Source organism: Erinaceus europaeus, chromosome 10 (genome assembly GCF_950295315.1).
Source record: "Erinaceus europaeus chromosome 10, mEriEur2.1, whole genome shotgun sequence".
Lineage (NCBI taxonomy): Eukaryota > Metazoa > Chordata > Mammalia > Eulipotyphla > Erinaceidae > Erinaceus > Erinaceus europaeus.
In genome coordinates this window covers 117,651,492-117,669,943 of record NC_080171.1, presented here as the reverse complement: position 1 = coordinate 117,669,943, position 18,452 = coordinate 117,651,492, and the positions used below count along the sequence as shown (strand labels likewise).

The following is an 18,452-nucleotide window of genomic DNA, read 5'->3' as shown; positions in this document are numbered from 1 at the left end:
GTGGATAACTGAGCCTTGGAGAAGTTAGCGTAACTTAAGGTCACAGCACTAGTAATGGGTTTCACTGATACTGAGGCACATTTTCGAAGTTCTCTGTAATGGATTTGCATCCTTGATGGTTGAGGTTGATGGGTAATGCAGACTCCTGCATCCCAGAGGCAGGAGTCATGCAGGCAAAGCAACTAACTACCTGTATGAACCCAGCAAGGCAGCTCAAGCTGTCATCGTGTGACTTCCTTTATGTGCGTCCTTGGTCCACCAGATCTTGTGTTCAATCTCACATAGCCCAGTTTTGAAGACAGAGTCAATATTTGAGGCAAGGAGGCTTGTTCTCCGCCTGTGACAGGTAATCTGTTTGCTTTGCCTATATCTCAGAGCTTGTGTTCCCCCTCCGCCTGCCCCCACTTATAAATCACTCAGCACTAAAAAGAAAGACACTGTGAACATCAGACTAATTTTAGAGCAAATGGAGTGTGTTCTTGTGGCATCAGTGAGACAAGTGTTTATCACTGGAGAGATAACTGCACTCATTTCCCCACACAGCCACAGCCAGTTACTTCGGAAGATGTGATCCTTGTGAAAAGATGAGACTCCTTGTGGTTGGTATTTTCCCTCTGAGCTATATGCAAAGCAAACAGATTACCTGTCACGTGTGAAGTAATACAAAGATAAGAAACACTGACCAATCTCTGGGAAGCATCCAAAGGCTGACAGTGCACCATGGATGGGTGTCATGTCCTTGTTAAAACGCACGTGTTTCTGTATCAAGAATAAAAGAACAGTGTGTCTTCATAGTTCTTGACGTCTTGCCGTGGGTGAAGTCTTTTAAGTGGCTGATCCAGTTTCAAACTCAAAACCGCCTAGCCTAGAGATCTTACCCAGATCCAGTGCCCCTTGCTTTTACTGTCATGGGAAAATATTTGCAGGTTGTCAGTGGGTTTGCAAATCTTTTTTTTTTTTTTTTTTTGACCAAGGCTTGGTTGATAGTGAATGATGACATCTTTTTATTAAGAATTTAATAGTGAGGGGTCAGGCAGTGGTGCACCTGGTTGAGTGCACAGGTTACAATGCCCAAGGACCGAGGTTCAAACCCACCTGCAGGGGAAAAACTGAGTGGTGAAGCAGGGCTGCAGGTGTCTGTCTGTGTCTCTCTCCCCTTTCCCTCTTGATTTCTGGCTGTCACTATCCAATAAATAAAGATAATAATTTTCTAAAAGAGTAATTTAATAATGATGTATGTATTTATTTGTAACACCGATGATGGCATCTTTATTGAATGTCACATTTAAAGCAGAATCTTTTTTCAACTCCAAGTGCCTCCTGTCTTGCATTATGAAATCTATTTTAAGCCTGGTTTGAGCCTCGGGCTCCCCACATGCAGGAGAGTCGCTTCACAGGTGTTGAAGCAGGTCTGCAGGTGTCTGTCTATCTCTCCCCCTCTCTGTCTTCCCTTCCTCTCTCCATTTCTCTCTGTCCTATCCAACAACGATGACGACATCAATAACAACAACAATAATAACTACAACAATAAAACAACAAGGACGGGAGTCTGGCGGTAGCGCAGCAGGTTAAGCGCATGTGGCACAAAGCGCAAGGACTAGCATAAGGATCCTGGTTTGAGCCCCCGACTCCCCACCTGCAGGAGAGTCGCTTCACAGGCAGTGAAGCAGGTCTGCAGCTGTCTCTGTCTCTCCCCCTCTCTCTCTCCCCCCCCTATTTCTCTCTGTCCTATCCAACAACGACGACAACGAGAATAACTATAATAAAACAACAAGGGCAACAAAAGGGAATAAATAAATATTTTTAAAAAACAAGGCAACAAAAAGGAAAATAAATATAAAATCAATTTTTTAATAATCTATTTTCAGTTAGTCATGTCCTCATTGATGTCATCACTGACCCTGCAGACAGAAAGCTATATACTGCATTCTGGTCCTTGGTCACCTAATAGGAAATTCAGGATCATCACAACTGGGGGGTAGTCAGAGGTACAGGGAACAGCATACCTCTCCCTCCTCAGGTCCAAGGCCAGCTGAGAGCTATATGCAGGTGCCAGGCACATGGACATTAAGGCTTCAGAACTGTGCAGAGGACGCCATCCCCACACAGTCCAGACACAGGTTCATGACAGAACTAGTTAATAGTTTACCTCTGATTTTTCTTTTCTTTTTTTGCCTCCAGGGTTATTGCTGGGGCTTAGTGCCAGCACCAGGAATCCTCTGCTCCTGGAGGCTATTTTTTTCTCCTTTTGTTGCCCTCCTTGTTTTATCGTTGTTGTGTTCATTATTATTGTTATTGTTCAGTTGGATAGGACAGAGAGAAATAGAGAGAGGAGGGGAAGACAGAGGGGGAGAGAAAGACAGACACCTGCAGACCTGCTTCACTGCCTGCGAAGTGACCTCCCTACAGGTGGGGAGCCGGGGTCTCGAACCGGGATCCTTACTCTGGTCCTTGGGCTTTGCGCCAGCGGCTGTGCCGCCCAACCCCCACCCCACCTCTGATTTTTCAGACTGTGAGGACAGGGAAGCAGATCAATACACATTCATGTTGTTAACAAATAGTTTTGCAAAGAGAAAAATATTCACGGCTGAGTCAAAGGACTTCCTGTTTCCTTCTGGATCCTTTGGGCTAAACCACTTCACTGAAAAAGAGGGGGGGTTGAGGGGGTGTGTGGAGTGAGGACAGAGAGAGAGAATGCCCTCCGTGGAGAGTATCACTGCAGTGGGAGGGTCTTCTGGACCTGGGAGACCACGTGTCCCAGGCTTGCACAGTAATGGAGACCACTCAGCATAGATTTCTGCTTTATATTGTCTTCCTTATTCTGGCTCAGTGAGGCAGGTGTAACTTACTTGATTTAGTTAAATGGAGTTATTGGAGAGTTGACACTTCATTCTAACAATACACCTATTGCTACCTGTGCTGTGTCACCTTTCACTTCAGTGTGTGTGTGTGTGTGTGTGTGTGTGTATGTAGGCTGAGTTTAATGCTTCCTGGCCAACTTATTCATTCATTCACTCACTCACTCATTCATTCATTCATTCATTCCTTCATTCAGAGACATCACAGTACTAGCTCCCCCTGGTGCTGTGGCACTGGCATGGGGTCTTGGGGTTTGAACCTGGACCATGTAGATGGGAAGGCACTCATCCTGCCAGTGAAATATTGCTCTGACCTCCCAAACGTCCATATCTTCAGCCCTCTGAATCATGCCAAACATTTGAATTTTGTGAATGCCTGAATGGTATCAACCTATCAATCTAAATTGCTCTAGTAGATTTTATCCTGTTGCCACCAATCACTCTATTCTGGGTCTAATGCTTAACTTTCAGATGAAAATGATGCCCTTTTATAGGGCCTGAGTCCTAAAGAATTTATTCAGATGTTGACTGATATATAAATATAATCACCTTGGGAGCCGGGCAGTAGTGCAGTGGGTTAATCACACGTGGTGTGAAGCACAAGGACCTGCGTAAGGATCCCTGTTTGAGTCCCCAGCACCCCACCTTCAGGGGGGTCACTTCACAAGCGGAGAAGCAGGTCTGCAAGTGTCTTTCTCTCCTCCTCTCTGTCTTCTCTCTCCATTTTTCTCTGTCCTATCCAGCAACAATAAACAACAAATGCAACAAAAAGGGGGGAAAATGGCCTCCAGGAGCAGTGGATTCATAATGCAGGCACCGAGTCCCAACCATAACCTTGGAAGCAAAAATAAAAAAAAATTTAAAAAATAAATAAAAATAATCACTCCACACTGCTAGCATTTTACTGGATGCATTTTTATTTTGTGTGTATCTGTTTTGGTTTTGTACATTTGTCTGGAAGTGTGTCTTTAGCTAAGAGAGTGCCAAAACATAGTAAAGTTGTGTCGTTGTGTTAATTATTTCAAGGGTGAGTCTCCAAGCTCCATTTCTTTGTGTTGCGTTAGTCAGGGCATAGTCTATTTGCAGTTTTTCCTGTCTAAGTTTAGCCAACCTCAATTATAACGCTTGTAGTGAATATAAAAGCGGTGCATGGAAAATGAAAAGGTGAGCTTCCTGTGGCTTCTCTGAATCGTAAAGTGTAAGTGCTTAATTTAGTAACAGTTTTCTGCAGCGGGGAGACTTGTAAAGTAATTGGGGCATAAGTCACACTCCTGTCCCACTGCAGAGCAGATGTTTGACTTTCACCCCATTGATGGGCAGTCGCATACAGTGCATCTACTCGGAGACCGAGAGAAACAGAAGATGCACAACTAGTCATAAGGAGATGGGGGACACCATCTCAGGGGAGGGGTCATAACTGCCAGTCTTTGGAACTGATCCCTGGGCCTTTTCTCCATCTGTCTTTGCTCTTGACACTTTCGCTGGTGTCCTTGCCCCCTCTCTTCCTCACTCACACATGACATTGACTATGTCCCCTCTTCCTCATGACCCCTTTCTGTTCTCTCCCCCATTTCCCGTCTCCAGATCTTTGAGACTTTTACGACAAACACACCCATTTCTCTCTCCCATAACCCCTGCTGCCTCCGTTTGCCTGCGCGGCACAAGCGCTCATTCAGATGTCCAGTCTTGTTTGTAATTTCATAGATGCATTGTTTTGACTCTTCCTTTGCCTAGAACTAGCCAGATGGCCTTGTGGACGTCGTGTTTGTCACCTCCTGGAGCCTCAGTCTTCTCACTTTGAAATGTGAATTCTCTGAAAGCAGAGGTCCTGATAAAACTTAGAGCAAGTGTTTCCCAGATGCACTTATTTATTTCCAGGCCGTAGAGGTGGTTCTTCAACTTGATCGATGTCTGCTCCTAGCTCATCTCTCAGCTAAACTTCACCTTTCTTTTCCAGGGCTGGGAGAGGCTTCTGCCCTCCTTCATCCGGACAGTAGATCCCATCCGAGATCGTTAGAGAAGAGCGCCTGGAGGGCTTTCAAGGAATCCCAGTGCCATCATATGCTCAAACACCTCCACAATGGTGCAAGGATCACTGTGCAGATGCCACCCGCGATCGAAGGCCACTGGGTATCCACTGGGTAAGAGCAATGGGGCAAAAAGTGAAAAAGCCAGAGAGCGTGCTTCCATGCAAAGTCCTTTCGTGAGCCTGCAGACTCTGTACGCAGCTGGTCTTCTGTACAGGTCAACAGTACATGGGAAGTTGCGTAATGTGGTTAGACCCCTTATCCCACTAACATAAGGGACTTGAGCATCCAGAGTTTGGTACCCATAGGAATCATTTCTCCATGAATACTGAGAGGACTGTGATCTGCAAAGATTTAGGTGTTGTCTATGTTCTAACTAAGCAGAACTGCTCTTTGGAACTTTGGTTGGTTAAAAATAATTACATAATAATAATAATAAGAAGAATGCAGTTACATACTGTAGAAATCTTAGTGAAAGTAGAGATGATATTGTACCACTGTTAACCACAAGCATGAGTGAATAGGTCCTTGTTTACAGAACTCTGTGGGACCACTTGTATATTAAAAAAAAAAAAAAAAGCAATTAGCAAGTGAAATTAGGAGTCTGTGTTTCACCAACCCTGAAACATGCCTGGCAAGCTCCTGATGGTCTAAATATTCTAGCCAGAGTCCGGTAATTTAATATGACTTCAGGTTTCTGAGAGTAAGCTGAAAGGTACTCAAGCTACCTTCACTAGCCAGGGTGTAGTTCTTGGATTCATTTTCCAAGCTATGGAGCTGAGATTGATTCTAGTTTTGAGCTCCAGCTTATCTTTTATTCAAGCTTTTAAAAATAGCCTAGAGGCTGACCTGCAGGGTTCTTTCCCTACCCATTCAATTGTTGGGAATTAACAAGGCAAATCCTGGGATCTGATCATCTCACCTTCATCATTTCATTATAGCTTCCAGGTACCCTGGGGAGAGATCAAGTGAGCAGGGAGAAAAGAGGGGAAAAAAATAAATAAAACGAATGGTGTAAGATGATGAAGACACAGAAGTTTTATTTTCTTTTTCCTTAAAATGGGTTTGTCAGAAAACCAATGGCAGATATTTATGTCATCATTATGTGATGTGCTTTTAAATAATTCATCACCTCACTCAGCAGATATTTACTGAGTACCCAAACACTTGTTTTATTTCTTTAAATTGGGGGATTAATGTTCTACAGTCGACAGTAAATACAGTAGCTTGTACATGCATAACATTTCCCAGTTTTCCACATAACAATATAACCCCCACTCAGTCCTCCTCTGCCATCCTGTTCCAGGACGTGAACCCTTCCCCCCACCCACCCCAGAGTCTTTGACTTTGGTGCAATACACCTGCCACAACATCGACTATGGGCCAAGCATTATTACAGATTTTTGTGTACAGACTAGTGACTAAAGGCATCCATAGCCCTTCCTTCAGGAGTTTTACAAGTAAGCAGCCAAAGTAGTACTACGAAGATCAGAAAACAACAGATGCTATGGGTAGATACCAGGGGACCCTATTCCAGGACAGGGTGGGGTCAGGAAAGGCTGCCGCAGAAGAGGACACTTGAGCTGAGATGTCTTTGGCTGTCCAAGTCACAGAAAAGCTTTCTACCCAAAAGAACTAGCAGAAGTTGGATTGGAGCGACTGAGCGGGGGGGGAAAGAGCCCCAGTGAGGCTGCAGAGGGAAGCAGAGCCACCTTCTAGGCCCCTTGCACTCCAGGTCTCCTCTCCAGTTTGACTTGATACAGATCTACGTATGTGTGTAGGGTGGGAGTTGGGGTGGTTAAGTGCACATTATGTGAAGCACAGGGCCGGCACCAGGATCTTGGTTGAGCCCCCGGCTCCCTACCAGCAGAGGGGTCGCTTCATAAGCGGTGCAGTAGGTCTGCAGGTATCTATCTTTCTCTCCCTCTCTCTATCACTTTCTCCTTTCTTGATTTCTCTCTGTCCTGTCCAATAAAATGGAAAAAATGGCCACCAGGAGCAGTGGATTCATAGTGCTAGCCCCAAAGCCTGAGCAATAACCCTTGAGGCAAAAAATAAAATAAAATAAAATAAAACAAAGTCAACCAATAATGTGTGAGAGAAAGATAAGAGCCCTGATTTGTTACATGCGAAGCCTGGGGCATGACAAATTAACCATAGTGTGTGTATATATATATATATATATATATATATATAGAGAGAGAGAGAGAGAGAGAGAGAGAGAGAGAGAGAATGTGTGTGTGTGTGTGTGTGTGTGTGTGTGTGTGTGTGTGTGTGTGTATGTGTATGATACATACGTATTGACACTCTACCTGACAAATAACCTCCAGGATGCCAAACTTGACTCCTATTCTCAGAGAATTGAAAAGCCATTGAAGAGTTGTCAGCAAGGACTTTGCTTAGGGCATCAGACAAGACACTGTTCGCTGTATGACAAAGGAGATACCCAATTAGAAGACTGCCGTGACAGTTCCTCTACCCAAAAGAACTAGCAGACTAGATCGAGGCCTCGCTGGAGTGGCAGAGGGGTTAAGGGGAAAGTGGACGCACTCAAGACACGCTGAGCTTTGAAGGCTAAATCGTCAGCTGGCCATGCTTAGCTATAACATTAGAAGTTGAGTGATCTTCTTTCAGCCTCTAAGATCATTAATCGCTGCTCGTGCTAAACTTCTCTTTCCTTGGCTGGTAGGGAGGGGGATGGTGTATGGAGACCCTGGGTCTTCCCTTTCTCCTTCCTTAGGGAAGAGAGGCACTCAAGGCACCTCAGCATTGAGTCCGTACATTATTATTTGACACCAATAAAGAGCCTTTTCTTATCAAAGACACCCGCTTCAACACAATGGTGATTCATTGGTCTGTTGTCTAAAATAGGGAAATTAAGAGATTCTGACACCAGTCATGGGGATTTTAACTTGATTTAGCAAATGAGAGTCAGCACAAGCCCCAATTATTGTACAGAACAGACATAATACATATATGCTCCATAGACATGTTCTATACTTAGTGTATATGATTTATACATTATAGACAGGAGCAGTTATAAGGTCAAAATTGATATGGTTTGGTGAAAATTACGACGCTGCTGAGACTAGGATCTAGCTAAAGGTTGGGGACAGGAAAAAAAAAGCCCATGGGCTATTGCTTCATGCTTATGAATTGGTAACATTTGGAACAGCATAAAAACTGAGCCTGTCTTCAAACCTCTTGAGAAGTTAGTGCTCTGTAGGCACAGATGAAATATTTCTGGCCTAGGAATTATATTTATTGTATAAGTATTTATTATGTATTGTATAAATATGTATTATATTTATTAAATGGCTTAGCATCTAATGCCACAGCATAAAACATTGTGTCATTGTCAGCACACACAAAAGGAAACCTTTTTCTGTTAGGGTAGCTTTGCTCTCCTTGATTGATAATTCTTTGCTAAGTGGAGAAATTCATGGTGACTGGATGGGAGAGTGAGTTTCAGTTGCTTCTAATGGACACCTCCCCCAAACCTGCCCCTATTCCAGGGTAAAGGACATGTGGCACTAGCCTCCTCTAGGCAAGGTTCATAAAGCAGAAGGGCTCAAGAAACCAGTCACATAAAGGCACTTATTTTATAGGCCAGCATTGCAGTCTCATCTTCCTGCCAGAAAAAATAATGCTGTAAGTTAGACCCACACATGAAACAAGCAAAGAGGAGGGGTCTTCTGCTCTCCTGGCTTGCTCCAAGCATGCATGGAAGGCTTTGCGAGCCAGACTCTTTGTGAAGACCCTGGAGCCAGACTGCCCAGATTCACGATCTGGCTGGGATGCTGCTAGTTATGTGGCCTTGGGCACAATAACTCACCTTTCAGACTTTGGTTTTCCCATCTGGAAGATGTGGTTGATAATACCCACCTGACACAAAAGCTGTTGTGAAAAGTCATGGAGCTGGTGTCTGTAAAAGTCTTTGAACTGTGTCTTATCTGAGAAAGCATTTTGTTAGGATTACCAATACTTCTTTTCTTTTATTTTACTTATTTATTGGATAGAGACAGCCAGAAGTCAGGAGGGTATGGGGACAGAGAGAGGGAGAGAGACAGAGAGACACCTGCAGCATTGCCTCACCACTCACAAAGCTTTCCCCCGGCGGGTGGGGACCATGGACTAGAACCTGGATCCTTGTGCATTACAACATGTGCGCTCACCCGGGATCGCCGTTACGACTGACAACCACTGTCACTACCGCTCCTACTCCTACTGCCTCTTCTTCCCCTTCTCCTCCTCTTCTCTTCCTCCTCCCCCTTCTTCTTTTTCTCCTTTTTCCTTTTCTTCTTCTCTTAATTTTTAAACCTTTTACATTTTTTATTAATGATTTAATACTTATTTACAGGATTGTAAGATGATTACCATTACTTCCTACCTCTGATAAGCCTCTTTTTTAAAAAAAATATATATTTATTCATTCCCTTTTGTTGCCCTTGTTTTATTGTTGTAGTTATTATTATTATTGTCATCGTTGTTGGATAGGACTAAGAGAAATGGAGAGAGATGGGTGAAGACAGAGAGGGGGAAAGAAAGATAGACACCGGGAGTTGGGCTGTAGCGCAGCGGGTTAAGCGCAGGTGGCGCAAAGCACAAGGTCGGCGTAAGGATCCCGGTTCGAGCCCCCGGCTCCCCACCTGCAGGGGAGTCGCTTCACAGGCGGTGAAGCAGGTCTGCAGGTGTCTATCTTTCTCTCCCCCTCTGTCTTCCCCTCCTCTCTCCATTTCTCTCTGTCCTAACAATGACAACATCAATAACAATAATAACTACAACAACAACGAAAAACAAGGACAACAAAAGAGAAAATAAATAAATAAAATATTTAAAAATAAATAAAAGTAAATAAATAAAAAGAAAGAAAGAAAGACACCTGCAGACCTGCTTCACCGCTTGTGAAGCGACTCCCCTACAGGCAGGGAGCCGGGGTTCGAACCGGGATCCTTACGCCAGTTCTTGCGCTTTGCACCACCTGCACTTCACCTGCTACGCTACTGCTCGACTCCCAGTAAGCCTCTTTTTTCAAACCTTTTAAGCTTAAAATATCTTCCTTCTCCTTTCCCTCTCCAGCTGTGAGGTGAGGTCAGGCCCCGAGTTCATCACACGGTCTTACAGCTTCTACCACAATAATACCTTCAAAGCCTTTCAGTTCTACTACGGGGGCAACCGCTGCACAAACCCCACCTACACCCTTGTCATCCGGGGCAAGATCCGCTTACGCCAGGCCTCCTGGATCATACGTGGGGGCACCGAGGCCGACTACCAGCTTCACAGCGTCCAGGTCATATGCCACACGGAGGCCGTGGCAGAGAGGCTCAGCCAGCTGGTGAACCGCACATGCCCAGGCTTCATGGCCGCGGGGGCCGCCTGGGTGCAGGACGTGCCCTATGAGCTGTGGCGCGAGGAGAACGGCTGTGAGTGCACCAAGGCCGTGAACTTCGCCATGCACGAGCTGCAGCTCATCCGCGTGGAGAAGCAGCATCTGCAGCATAACCTGGACCGCCTGGTGGAGGAGCTGTTCTTAGGGGACATCCACACCGACGTCTCCCAGAGGATGTTCTACCGGCCATCCAGCTACCAGCCACCCCTGCAGAATGCCAAGGTATCTGTGACAGCTGCTGCCCTTCCCGCTGCAGGCTGGCTCCCCACTAGACAAAACGGCTAACCCTTTGTGAGTTTGGGCCAGAGTGGGAAGGGAGAGGGAGGCCGGCTGCCTGGGAGGCACAGGGAACTGGGGCCAAGAGACCTTGGCAGCTGCCACATTGCTCCTGAAAAGGACCCACAATGTCCTTTGCTGATCTTGGTGATGGTAGTAGTGGGTTTGGTGGTGTGGTAGAGGCATTTACAAATAGAAAGTTCTGGGGGCTGGGCAGTAGCGCAGTGGGTTAAGTGCAGGTAGGGCGAAGTGGAAGGACTGATGTAAGGATCCTTGTTTGAGCCCCCGGCTCCCCATGGGGGGGGGGGGTTGCTTCACAAGCGGTGAAGCAGGTCTGCAGGTGTCTGTGTCTTTCTCTCCCCCTCTCTGTCTTCCCCTCCTCTCTCCATTTCTCTCTGTCCTATCCAACAACAATAACAACGGCAAGGGCAACAAAATGGAAAACATAGCCTCCAGAAACATTGGCTTCATAGTGCTGACACCAAGCCCCGGTGATAACCCAGGAGGCAAAAAAGAAAAAGCAAAAAGGAAAGTTCATAAGTCCCTATTCAGCTTTAACATGGTAGGAAGCTCTTCTGTGATTCTAAGTCAAAAGCATTAGACAAGGACGGAGGTGTTCTAAACACACGGTGGAAAGACTGGAAACACCAGTGACTCCAGCACCAGAGGGGAAGTGACAGTGCTGTTGTCTGCAGAGGGCGGCAGACCCTGAGGATCTCCCCCCACTCCACATGACAGCAGTCACCCCCTACCCAAAGTTACATTTACCCACAGTCAACTACAGTCTGAAAATACCTACAACCAAGTATCTTTTCAAGGACAGTTTAGTGCTTTCCAGACTTCCTTTCTCCCTCTCTCTCTCTCTCTCCCTCCCTCTCTCTCTTTCCCTCTCCGTCTCCCTCTCCCTCTCCCTCTCCCTCTCCTTCTCCCTCTCCCTCTCCCACCCCTCTCTCTCTGCTAGAGGGTGAGAGAGAGAGATAGGGAGAGGGAGAAAGAGACACAGGAGAGACCCCTTCAGTACTGCTACACCACTGAAGAAGCAAGAGTTTGAAACTGGGTCCATGCACTTGGCAGTGTGTGTGCTCTACCAGATGTGCCACCACCTGGCCTGCAGTAAAACATCTGGAGAGATCACAGTCACATAGCTCCTGTTGTGTTATCATGATTTAGTGTGTTCACCTCTTACTACGCCTAGCTTATCAGTCTAGCTTTCCCGTAAGTATGTACACAGAGGAGAGAACACGGTGTGTGCAGGATTCTACCCATGTATGGTTCCACAGATCTACTGAGGGGTCTTGGAATGTGATCCTTAGAGACACGAGGGATGGCGTACCTGCTTTCTTTATAGGTAACTTGTACAGACGATACTACTAGCCTTTTTGGCAAACCAACAAACAAAAAACCCCCTGAAGTTTAAGAGGTTAAGTTTCCTGCCCAAAACCCCTGGTTAGTGAGTTTAAGAGGTTAAGTTTCCTGCCCAAGACCCCCTGGTTAGTGAGTTTCAGTGCCAAAACTAAAACTTCTTTCTCCAGACCTTTTTTTCTTTTTTTTCTTTTTCTTTTTTTATCTGTTTGATAAAGTGAGATGTGAAGTTCTGTCAGAAGAGAGAACAGAGGGTCCAGAGAGGTCAGGAAACAATTAAAACCTTATAATGCTCTTTTCTTAAATGATAGGCCAGTAATTATATTTGGAATTCACAAAGCATTTCCTTCCCACAGACCCCGAATCCATGTCAGCATGTAACCTGACCCTTTTCAACACAGAAGTTCAAGGCAGGGAGAGGTGGTCCATACAGGATACTGGCCATGGCCAGCCAAGGGGGCAGGCGGTCGGTCGTGTCCAGAGCTGCTCTCCACATCAGGCTGGTTTATGTGACCTCATCTCTGGAACACTTGTCTCAGGGTTTGATTTTTAGATATCATTTTATTTTTTCTTCTTAGTGCTCTGAACTCTTTCATGGCTGGCGGAGATATCACGGAGTACATTCCCTGCCAAAGACCACTCTGTTATCTTCTTTTTATCTGTGTTACTGTGAGCTCATGTAATGAAAGTCGCCTTTATTATAATTATGGAAACTCTGCTGAGGAAGCCAGCTTGGCGGAGGCTGTTTCCTCTGATTGCCCCTCGTCAGGGAGAGAGACCTGTTTCCATATGTGAGGGACAGTCGGTGCCATGTGTGTGTGAGAGAGCTGACTCCACGCATGAGGTGAAGCCGGGTTGAGGACACAGTGCTTCCCAGGCTTCTGCATTTGGGCAGCTCACGACTGAGAACATGACTCAGAATGCCACTGAGGGGTAGGTAGTTCCAGGGCAGAACAGGAGCCAGGCCCACTGTGCTATTTCTGCCTTGTAATTCCAGATACGCTGAGGAAGACAGGTGAGTCAGGAAAGGGAGAAGGTGGCTTCCTGCCCATCTCCATCAGCTCTTCTCAGGATGATCATTTCACAGGTCTGTGCAAAGGCCTCCAGAAGACCATCTGAGGGGGCTGGGCAGTAGGGCAGCCAGTGAGTGGGCACGCACGGGCACTCAGGTCAAGGCCCCGTGAGTGGGCACGCACAGGCACTCAGGTCAAGGCCCTAGTCTCCCCCTTGCAGGGAGGAAACTTCAGAAACAACGGAGCAGGCTGCAGGAGCCTCTTTCTCCCTCTTTCACCCTATTTATCTGTTTCTATAGTAATAAAAAAAAAAGTCCTCCAGGAGCAGTGGATTCTTTATGTAAGCACCAAGCCCCAGTGATAAGCTGAGTGACAGATAGAGGGAGAGGGAGAGATAGAATTGGCGGAGAGAGGGAGGGAGGGAGGGAGAGGGAGAGAGAGAGGGGGAGAGAGAGAGAGAGAGAGAGAGAGAGAGATTCTGCCATAGGGTTGGCACTTGAGTGAAGTGAGTGCTAAGCTGACTTTTTTTTTACACCTCCTGGGGCAACTGTTAGCAAGAATGGGCTTCCAGTTCCTTGGTGGGACCCTTCTAGTTGGTGACTTGGTCCAGAGTCCCTGAGCACTGAGCACTGTGGCTAAGCGACACTTATGAAAGCCCCTCTGGGAGATAGTACTGGGCAAAGGAAACGTGCAGATGTGCATTTATTTGGCTGACTCTGAGCACAGTTGAGCCAACTTTCAAATTATCTCTAGAAATAGGAGGTAAGAATGTCTTGAAAAAAGTGGTCCCCAGTACAGACAGAAATCTTACGGGAGCCAAGAACACTAACCCCTATCTCACCCTGAGCCTCTCCGGAGACCCACTAAACAGCAGAACCCATTCACCCAGGCTCACCCTCCAACACAGACACTCCAGAGCAGCAAAATAACCCAGATTGGGAGCAGCGGAAGAGAAACTAAGTACGGAGCATCTGTCTGCTCCAGGAGCAACCAACTGGACTGGAGCCTGGACCGCTCACCCGCTGTATCTCACCTTGGGCTGGACATAGGCAAACATACAGGCTAAGATGTTATTTTTATTTTATTTTATTTATTTTATTTAGTTTATCTTTTGCCTCCAAGGTTATCACTGGGTCTCCGTGCTGACTATGAATGTGCTCCTGGTGGTTATTCTTTTTTTATTTTATTGGTTAGGACATTGAGAAATTGAGAGAGAAAGGGGGTGGGTGGAGGTGGTGGTGCACCTGGGTGAACACACATGTCACAGTGCACAAGGACCCGGGTTCAAGCCCCTGGTCCCACCTGCAGGGGAAAGCTTTGTGAGTAGGGCTGCAGGTGTCTCTGCCTCCCCCTTCCCTCTTGATTTCTGACTGTCTCTATCCAATAAATAAAGATAATAAAAATATTTTTATATTTATTTACTTATTTTCCTTTTTGTTGCCCTTGTTGTTTTTTATTGTTATAGTTATTGTTATTATTGATGTCATCGTTGTCGTTAGATAGGACAGAGAGAAATGGAGAGAGGAGGGGAAGACAGAGAGGGGGAAAGACAGACACCTGCAGACCTGTGCGCTTAACCCGCTGTGCTACCACCCAACTCCCAAAATATTTTTTTTAAAGAAGAGAGAAAGATAAACACTTGCAGACCTGCTTCACTGCTTGTGAGGCATCGCGCCTGCAGGTGGGGAGCCAGGGGCTCAAACCTGGATCCTTGCGCGGGTCTTTATGCTTAGTACTATGTGTGCCTAATCAGGTGACCTACCGCCCAGCCTCCCCCCCAACAGGCTAAGTTGTTTTTCCTTTTTTTAAAAAAAATTTACATTATCTTTATTTTTGTTGGATAGAGACAGCCAAAAATTCAGAGATAGGGGGAGATAGAGAGGGAGAGAGACAGAGAGACTCCTGCAACCCTGCTTCACCACTTGTGAAGCTTCCCCCTCTGCAGGTGGGAACCGGCGGTAGCATGGGGGGTGCCCAAACCCAGATCCCTGCACAAAGTAACATGCACTCAGCCAGGTGCGCCACTGACCAGCCCCGGATTTTATTTCTCTACCAGCAAACACTTAGCCTGGGCTTTTTGACTCCTCAAGCTCTTTGAGAGCTTAAAAAAAAAAATAAAAGGATTCATTCTACCCACCTTTTTTACTTATTACTCAGTACTTTCATCCTGCACTTGCTGCTGAACAGCAGGCCTGACTCCTCAGAAGGAGGTCTGACAGGTGCAGTGTTTTCCTGAGACTTGCAGACCCAGCTGAGTCCCTTCCACTTGTCCCCTGTCTCTCCTCCTGCTTAGGATGTCAGCATCCCTGAACAGAGCTTGTCTGTTGGCAAAGCAAGGTTACATACTTGTGGCTCTTGGAAGTGCATTATTAAACACTGACGTGGAAATTAAAGATGACTGTTGTAGGTTGACCTTAGAGTTTTTATAAATACAAAGTTGGAACTCCCCCCCCCCCCATCCCTTCACACTGTCTGGATAAACTGGCCACAAAATGGACTTTGGAAACACTAACTAATCCTGGAAACTAATTTTTTCCCCCCCTTGGGCACCAGCTGTGAGTTGTTGGTAGTGTTATCTAGCCTTTTGGAGCCTTCATGTGTCCTTTATATAAAAGGATAAAAATAAAAGCAGGGAGTCGGGCTGTAGCGCAGTGGGTTAAGCGCAGGTGGCGCAAAGCACAAGGACCGGCATAAGGATCCCGGTTCGAACCCCGGCTCCCCACCTGCAGGGGAGTTGCTTCACAGGTGGTGAAGCAGGTCTGCAGGTGTCTGTCTTTCTCTCCCCCTCTCTGTCTTCCCCTCCTCTCTCCATTTCTCTCTGTCCTATCCAACAACGACAACAACAATAATAACTACAACAATAAAACAACAAGGGCAACAAAAGGGAATAAATAAATAAAATAAAATATTTTTTTTTAAAGTGAAAAAAAATAATAAAATAAAAGCAAAGGGCAGGCTAGTGGACAGAGTGCTATGTGGTGTTTGGAAGGGGGACACTCACAGAGCTCTCTCTTTACCAGGGTTGAGGTAAACCCCTTTCTGTGCAGACAGACCCATGAATGAAAATGACAGTTGACAGCTGGCCAAGGGTTACCCAAGTGTTTTATGATGCCCAACTTTTAAAATGTTTCCTTCCATTTCCCCCCTCTACTCTAAGGCAGCTGTGGGAATATTTTGCCTGACTGCTAACAAGGAGCCTCTTTAAACCTTAGATATGATTCCCTGACTTAAGAAATGATAAGGCTGGAAAGTCCCAGGGACTGAGTTATTATCCAGAAGATACTGTGAAGCAAAAAACAAACAAACGAACAAATAGCAGCAACAACAAAACCCTAGTAGGTACAGAAGAGGATGGATAATATGGTACCATCCTTCAAAATCAATAGTAAAGAAGGTGGCTTATAAAGGAATTTTTCTGGAAAGGTATACAGGAAATGACGGTAATTCCCTCTAAGGAAGAGAGGCAGTTGGAATAGTGACATGTCACTGTGTGCCTTTTCATGCATGTTGTAATTTGTGTCATGATCTTTCAATACCTAAACACCATCATCACTCAAAATTCAATTAAAAAAAAAAGGAGCAATTCTGAATCTCAGTGAAGTTCCGTGACCACAGATGAAGATGGTGGCTAGACTGAGAGGAATGCTCAGGGCTGGCATCCAGAGCCCTGCCCAGCAGCTGACTTGCCTGGGGACTAGGAGCAGAGGGCCTTCGGGGGCCAGCCTCCTGGGTCCACAAGGCTTTGGGAGCTGAAAGAAACCCTTCTTCTCTTGTTGTCCCTGGCATGTCCATCTTGGCCGGCAGGAAGCTGTTAGATCCTTCCCCAGGACAACTAGGAGAAGGAATGAATGGTCTTGGCCAGCGCTGTCCCAGACACAGCGGACGCAAAGCTCCAGGTGCTTGCTGCCTGTGGCAGGTCAGGTCGCTGCCCTGCTGGGAGTGTGGGAGTGGGGCGGAGGGAGGCTGGGAGCACATCCGGAGGACACCCACAGCCCCCCCCCCCCCCCCCCCCCCCCCCCCGTTCTTTGAACTCTGCCTTCCCTAATTGCAGGTCCACAGAGACCTGGCTGAAAATTAGTTTAAATGCTAAATTGAGTTTGAAACCACGAGTCTCAGCCCCTCTGGAAATGGGACACCATGTAAAAATAGAAACTTTAAATCACCTTGTTTTTCTAAGCTTTATGCAGCTTTGCTATGAGGTTGAGGGTTTTTTTTTTTCTTTTGCTTCTTCTTCTTGCAAATAAATTATGTTTGAAGGGAATCAGGTGTGCTGGGAGGATTCTTTCAGGGTATTTGTCTACTCTTCATTTTAAAAAAAAAATCGAGGCGGCCTAAAATAACTCTGAAAGAAGACGCTTTTCCTGAATCGAGTTTAACATAAGGGCAGTCGTTGAATCCTCTGCTTGGGTTCTGCACAGCTGACAGTTCAGCCAGGTTTCTTCTCCCAGTGGTAGAAAGAGAATCAAATAGTAATTAAAAGCAAATGATTGCCAGGGCTGTTTGGAAGGACCAGAGCCTCAAGATCAGGCACATAAGCAAATGGAACTGGTCTTTCTCCAAAGCCCTGTGCTGATTCAGCCACAGAGCCATAAATCAAAGGGGTTGTCTGAAACCCAGACAACTTTCCTCAAGCCATGTTTCTTGAATTTTCTAACCCAGCACATACACAGTGCTGTGGCTGTCTGCCCGTCAGAGAGAGAAAAACACCAGCGTGTTTTTCAGAGTAGGTGAGCCCCTGTGCTTGAGGGAACTGTCACTACGCTTTCTCCCTTGACATCTGTGGAGTCTTCTAGACTGTGAATCAGTATTTGTTTGGGGGTCGGGGGAGCTTGTCTACTCCAGAGCCTTTTTGGAGCAGGTGAAAAAATACAGATGAATTGTGAGACTTTGCGCTATTTGTAACTTTGGAGGAAACTTGAACCAAGTGGCTCTAGACAGTAGATATTTTTCAGCTCAGCTTTGGGGGATGTGTCTCCAGCAGGAAGAGGTCCCTTAGGCATATGCTTGGCAGGGTTGCTGGATAGATGGCTAGTTGATTGGGTATCTGCAAGGTAATAGAAGGGACCTAGAACTTATGAAAAAAAAATGTGTCCACTTTTTGTCATTGTAGGGAAAGGACAGGGGCTTGCAGAGGGGTGGGAGATAAGTTGTTAGAATGATCGAAGACATCATGACCTAGAACAGTTTCAGATCCCCCCCACCTCTGTGTGTGTGTGTGTGTGTGTGTGTGTGTGTGTGTGTGTGTGTGCGCGCGCTTACCAGGACACTACTCAGTTCTGGTTTATGGAGGTGCTGGGTATTGAACCTGAATCCTTTCATGCTATCTCCCCAGCCCTCGGGAATTAGTTTTATATCAGGATAAGTCCCAAAGAAAAACTGCAAGCTCACTGGAGCTAGCTGTTAACTATGAGGCAGCAAATATACACTATATATATATGAGGCAGCAAATATACATGATATATATATATATATATATATATATATATATATATATAGCAGTTGGGGTTGCACAGCAGGGTCTTAACAC

The 18,452-nt window shown here is 46.0% G+C and overlaps 1 protein-coding gene across 1 annotated transcript in view; it reads left to right on the top strand.

Moving 5' to 3' along the window:
- Nucleotides 1-18,452, top strand: part of APCDD1 (APC down-regulated 1) — a 44,012-nt gene that overhangs the window by 13,090 nt on the left and 12,470 nt on the right. The window contains exons 2-3 of the mRNA XM_007517185.3: nt 4,816-4,999; nt 9,965-10,496. Of these exons, the coding sequence (XP_007517247.2) occupies nt 4,816-4,999; nt 9,965-10,496 (716 nt within the window). The remainder of the gene's footprint in view (nt 1-4,815; nt 5,000-9,964; nt 10,497-18,452) is intronic.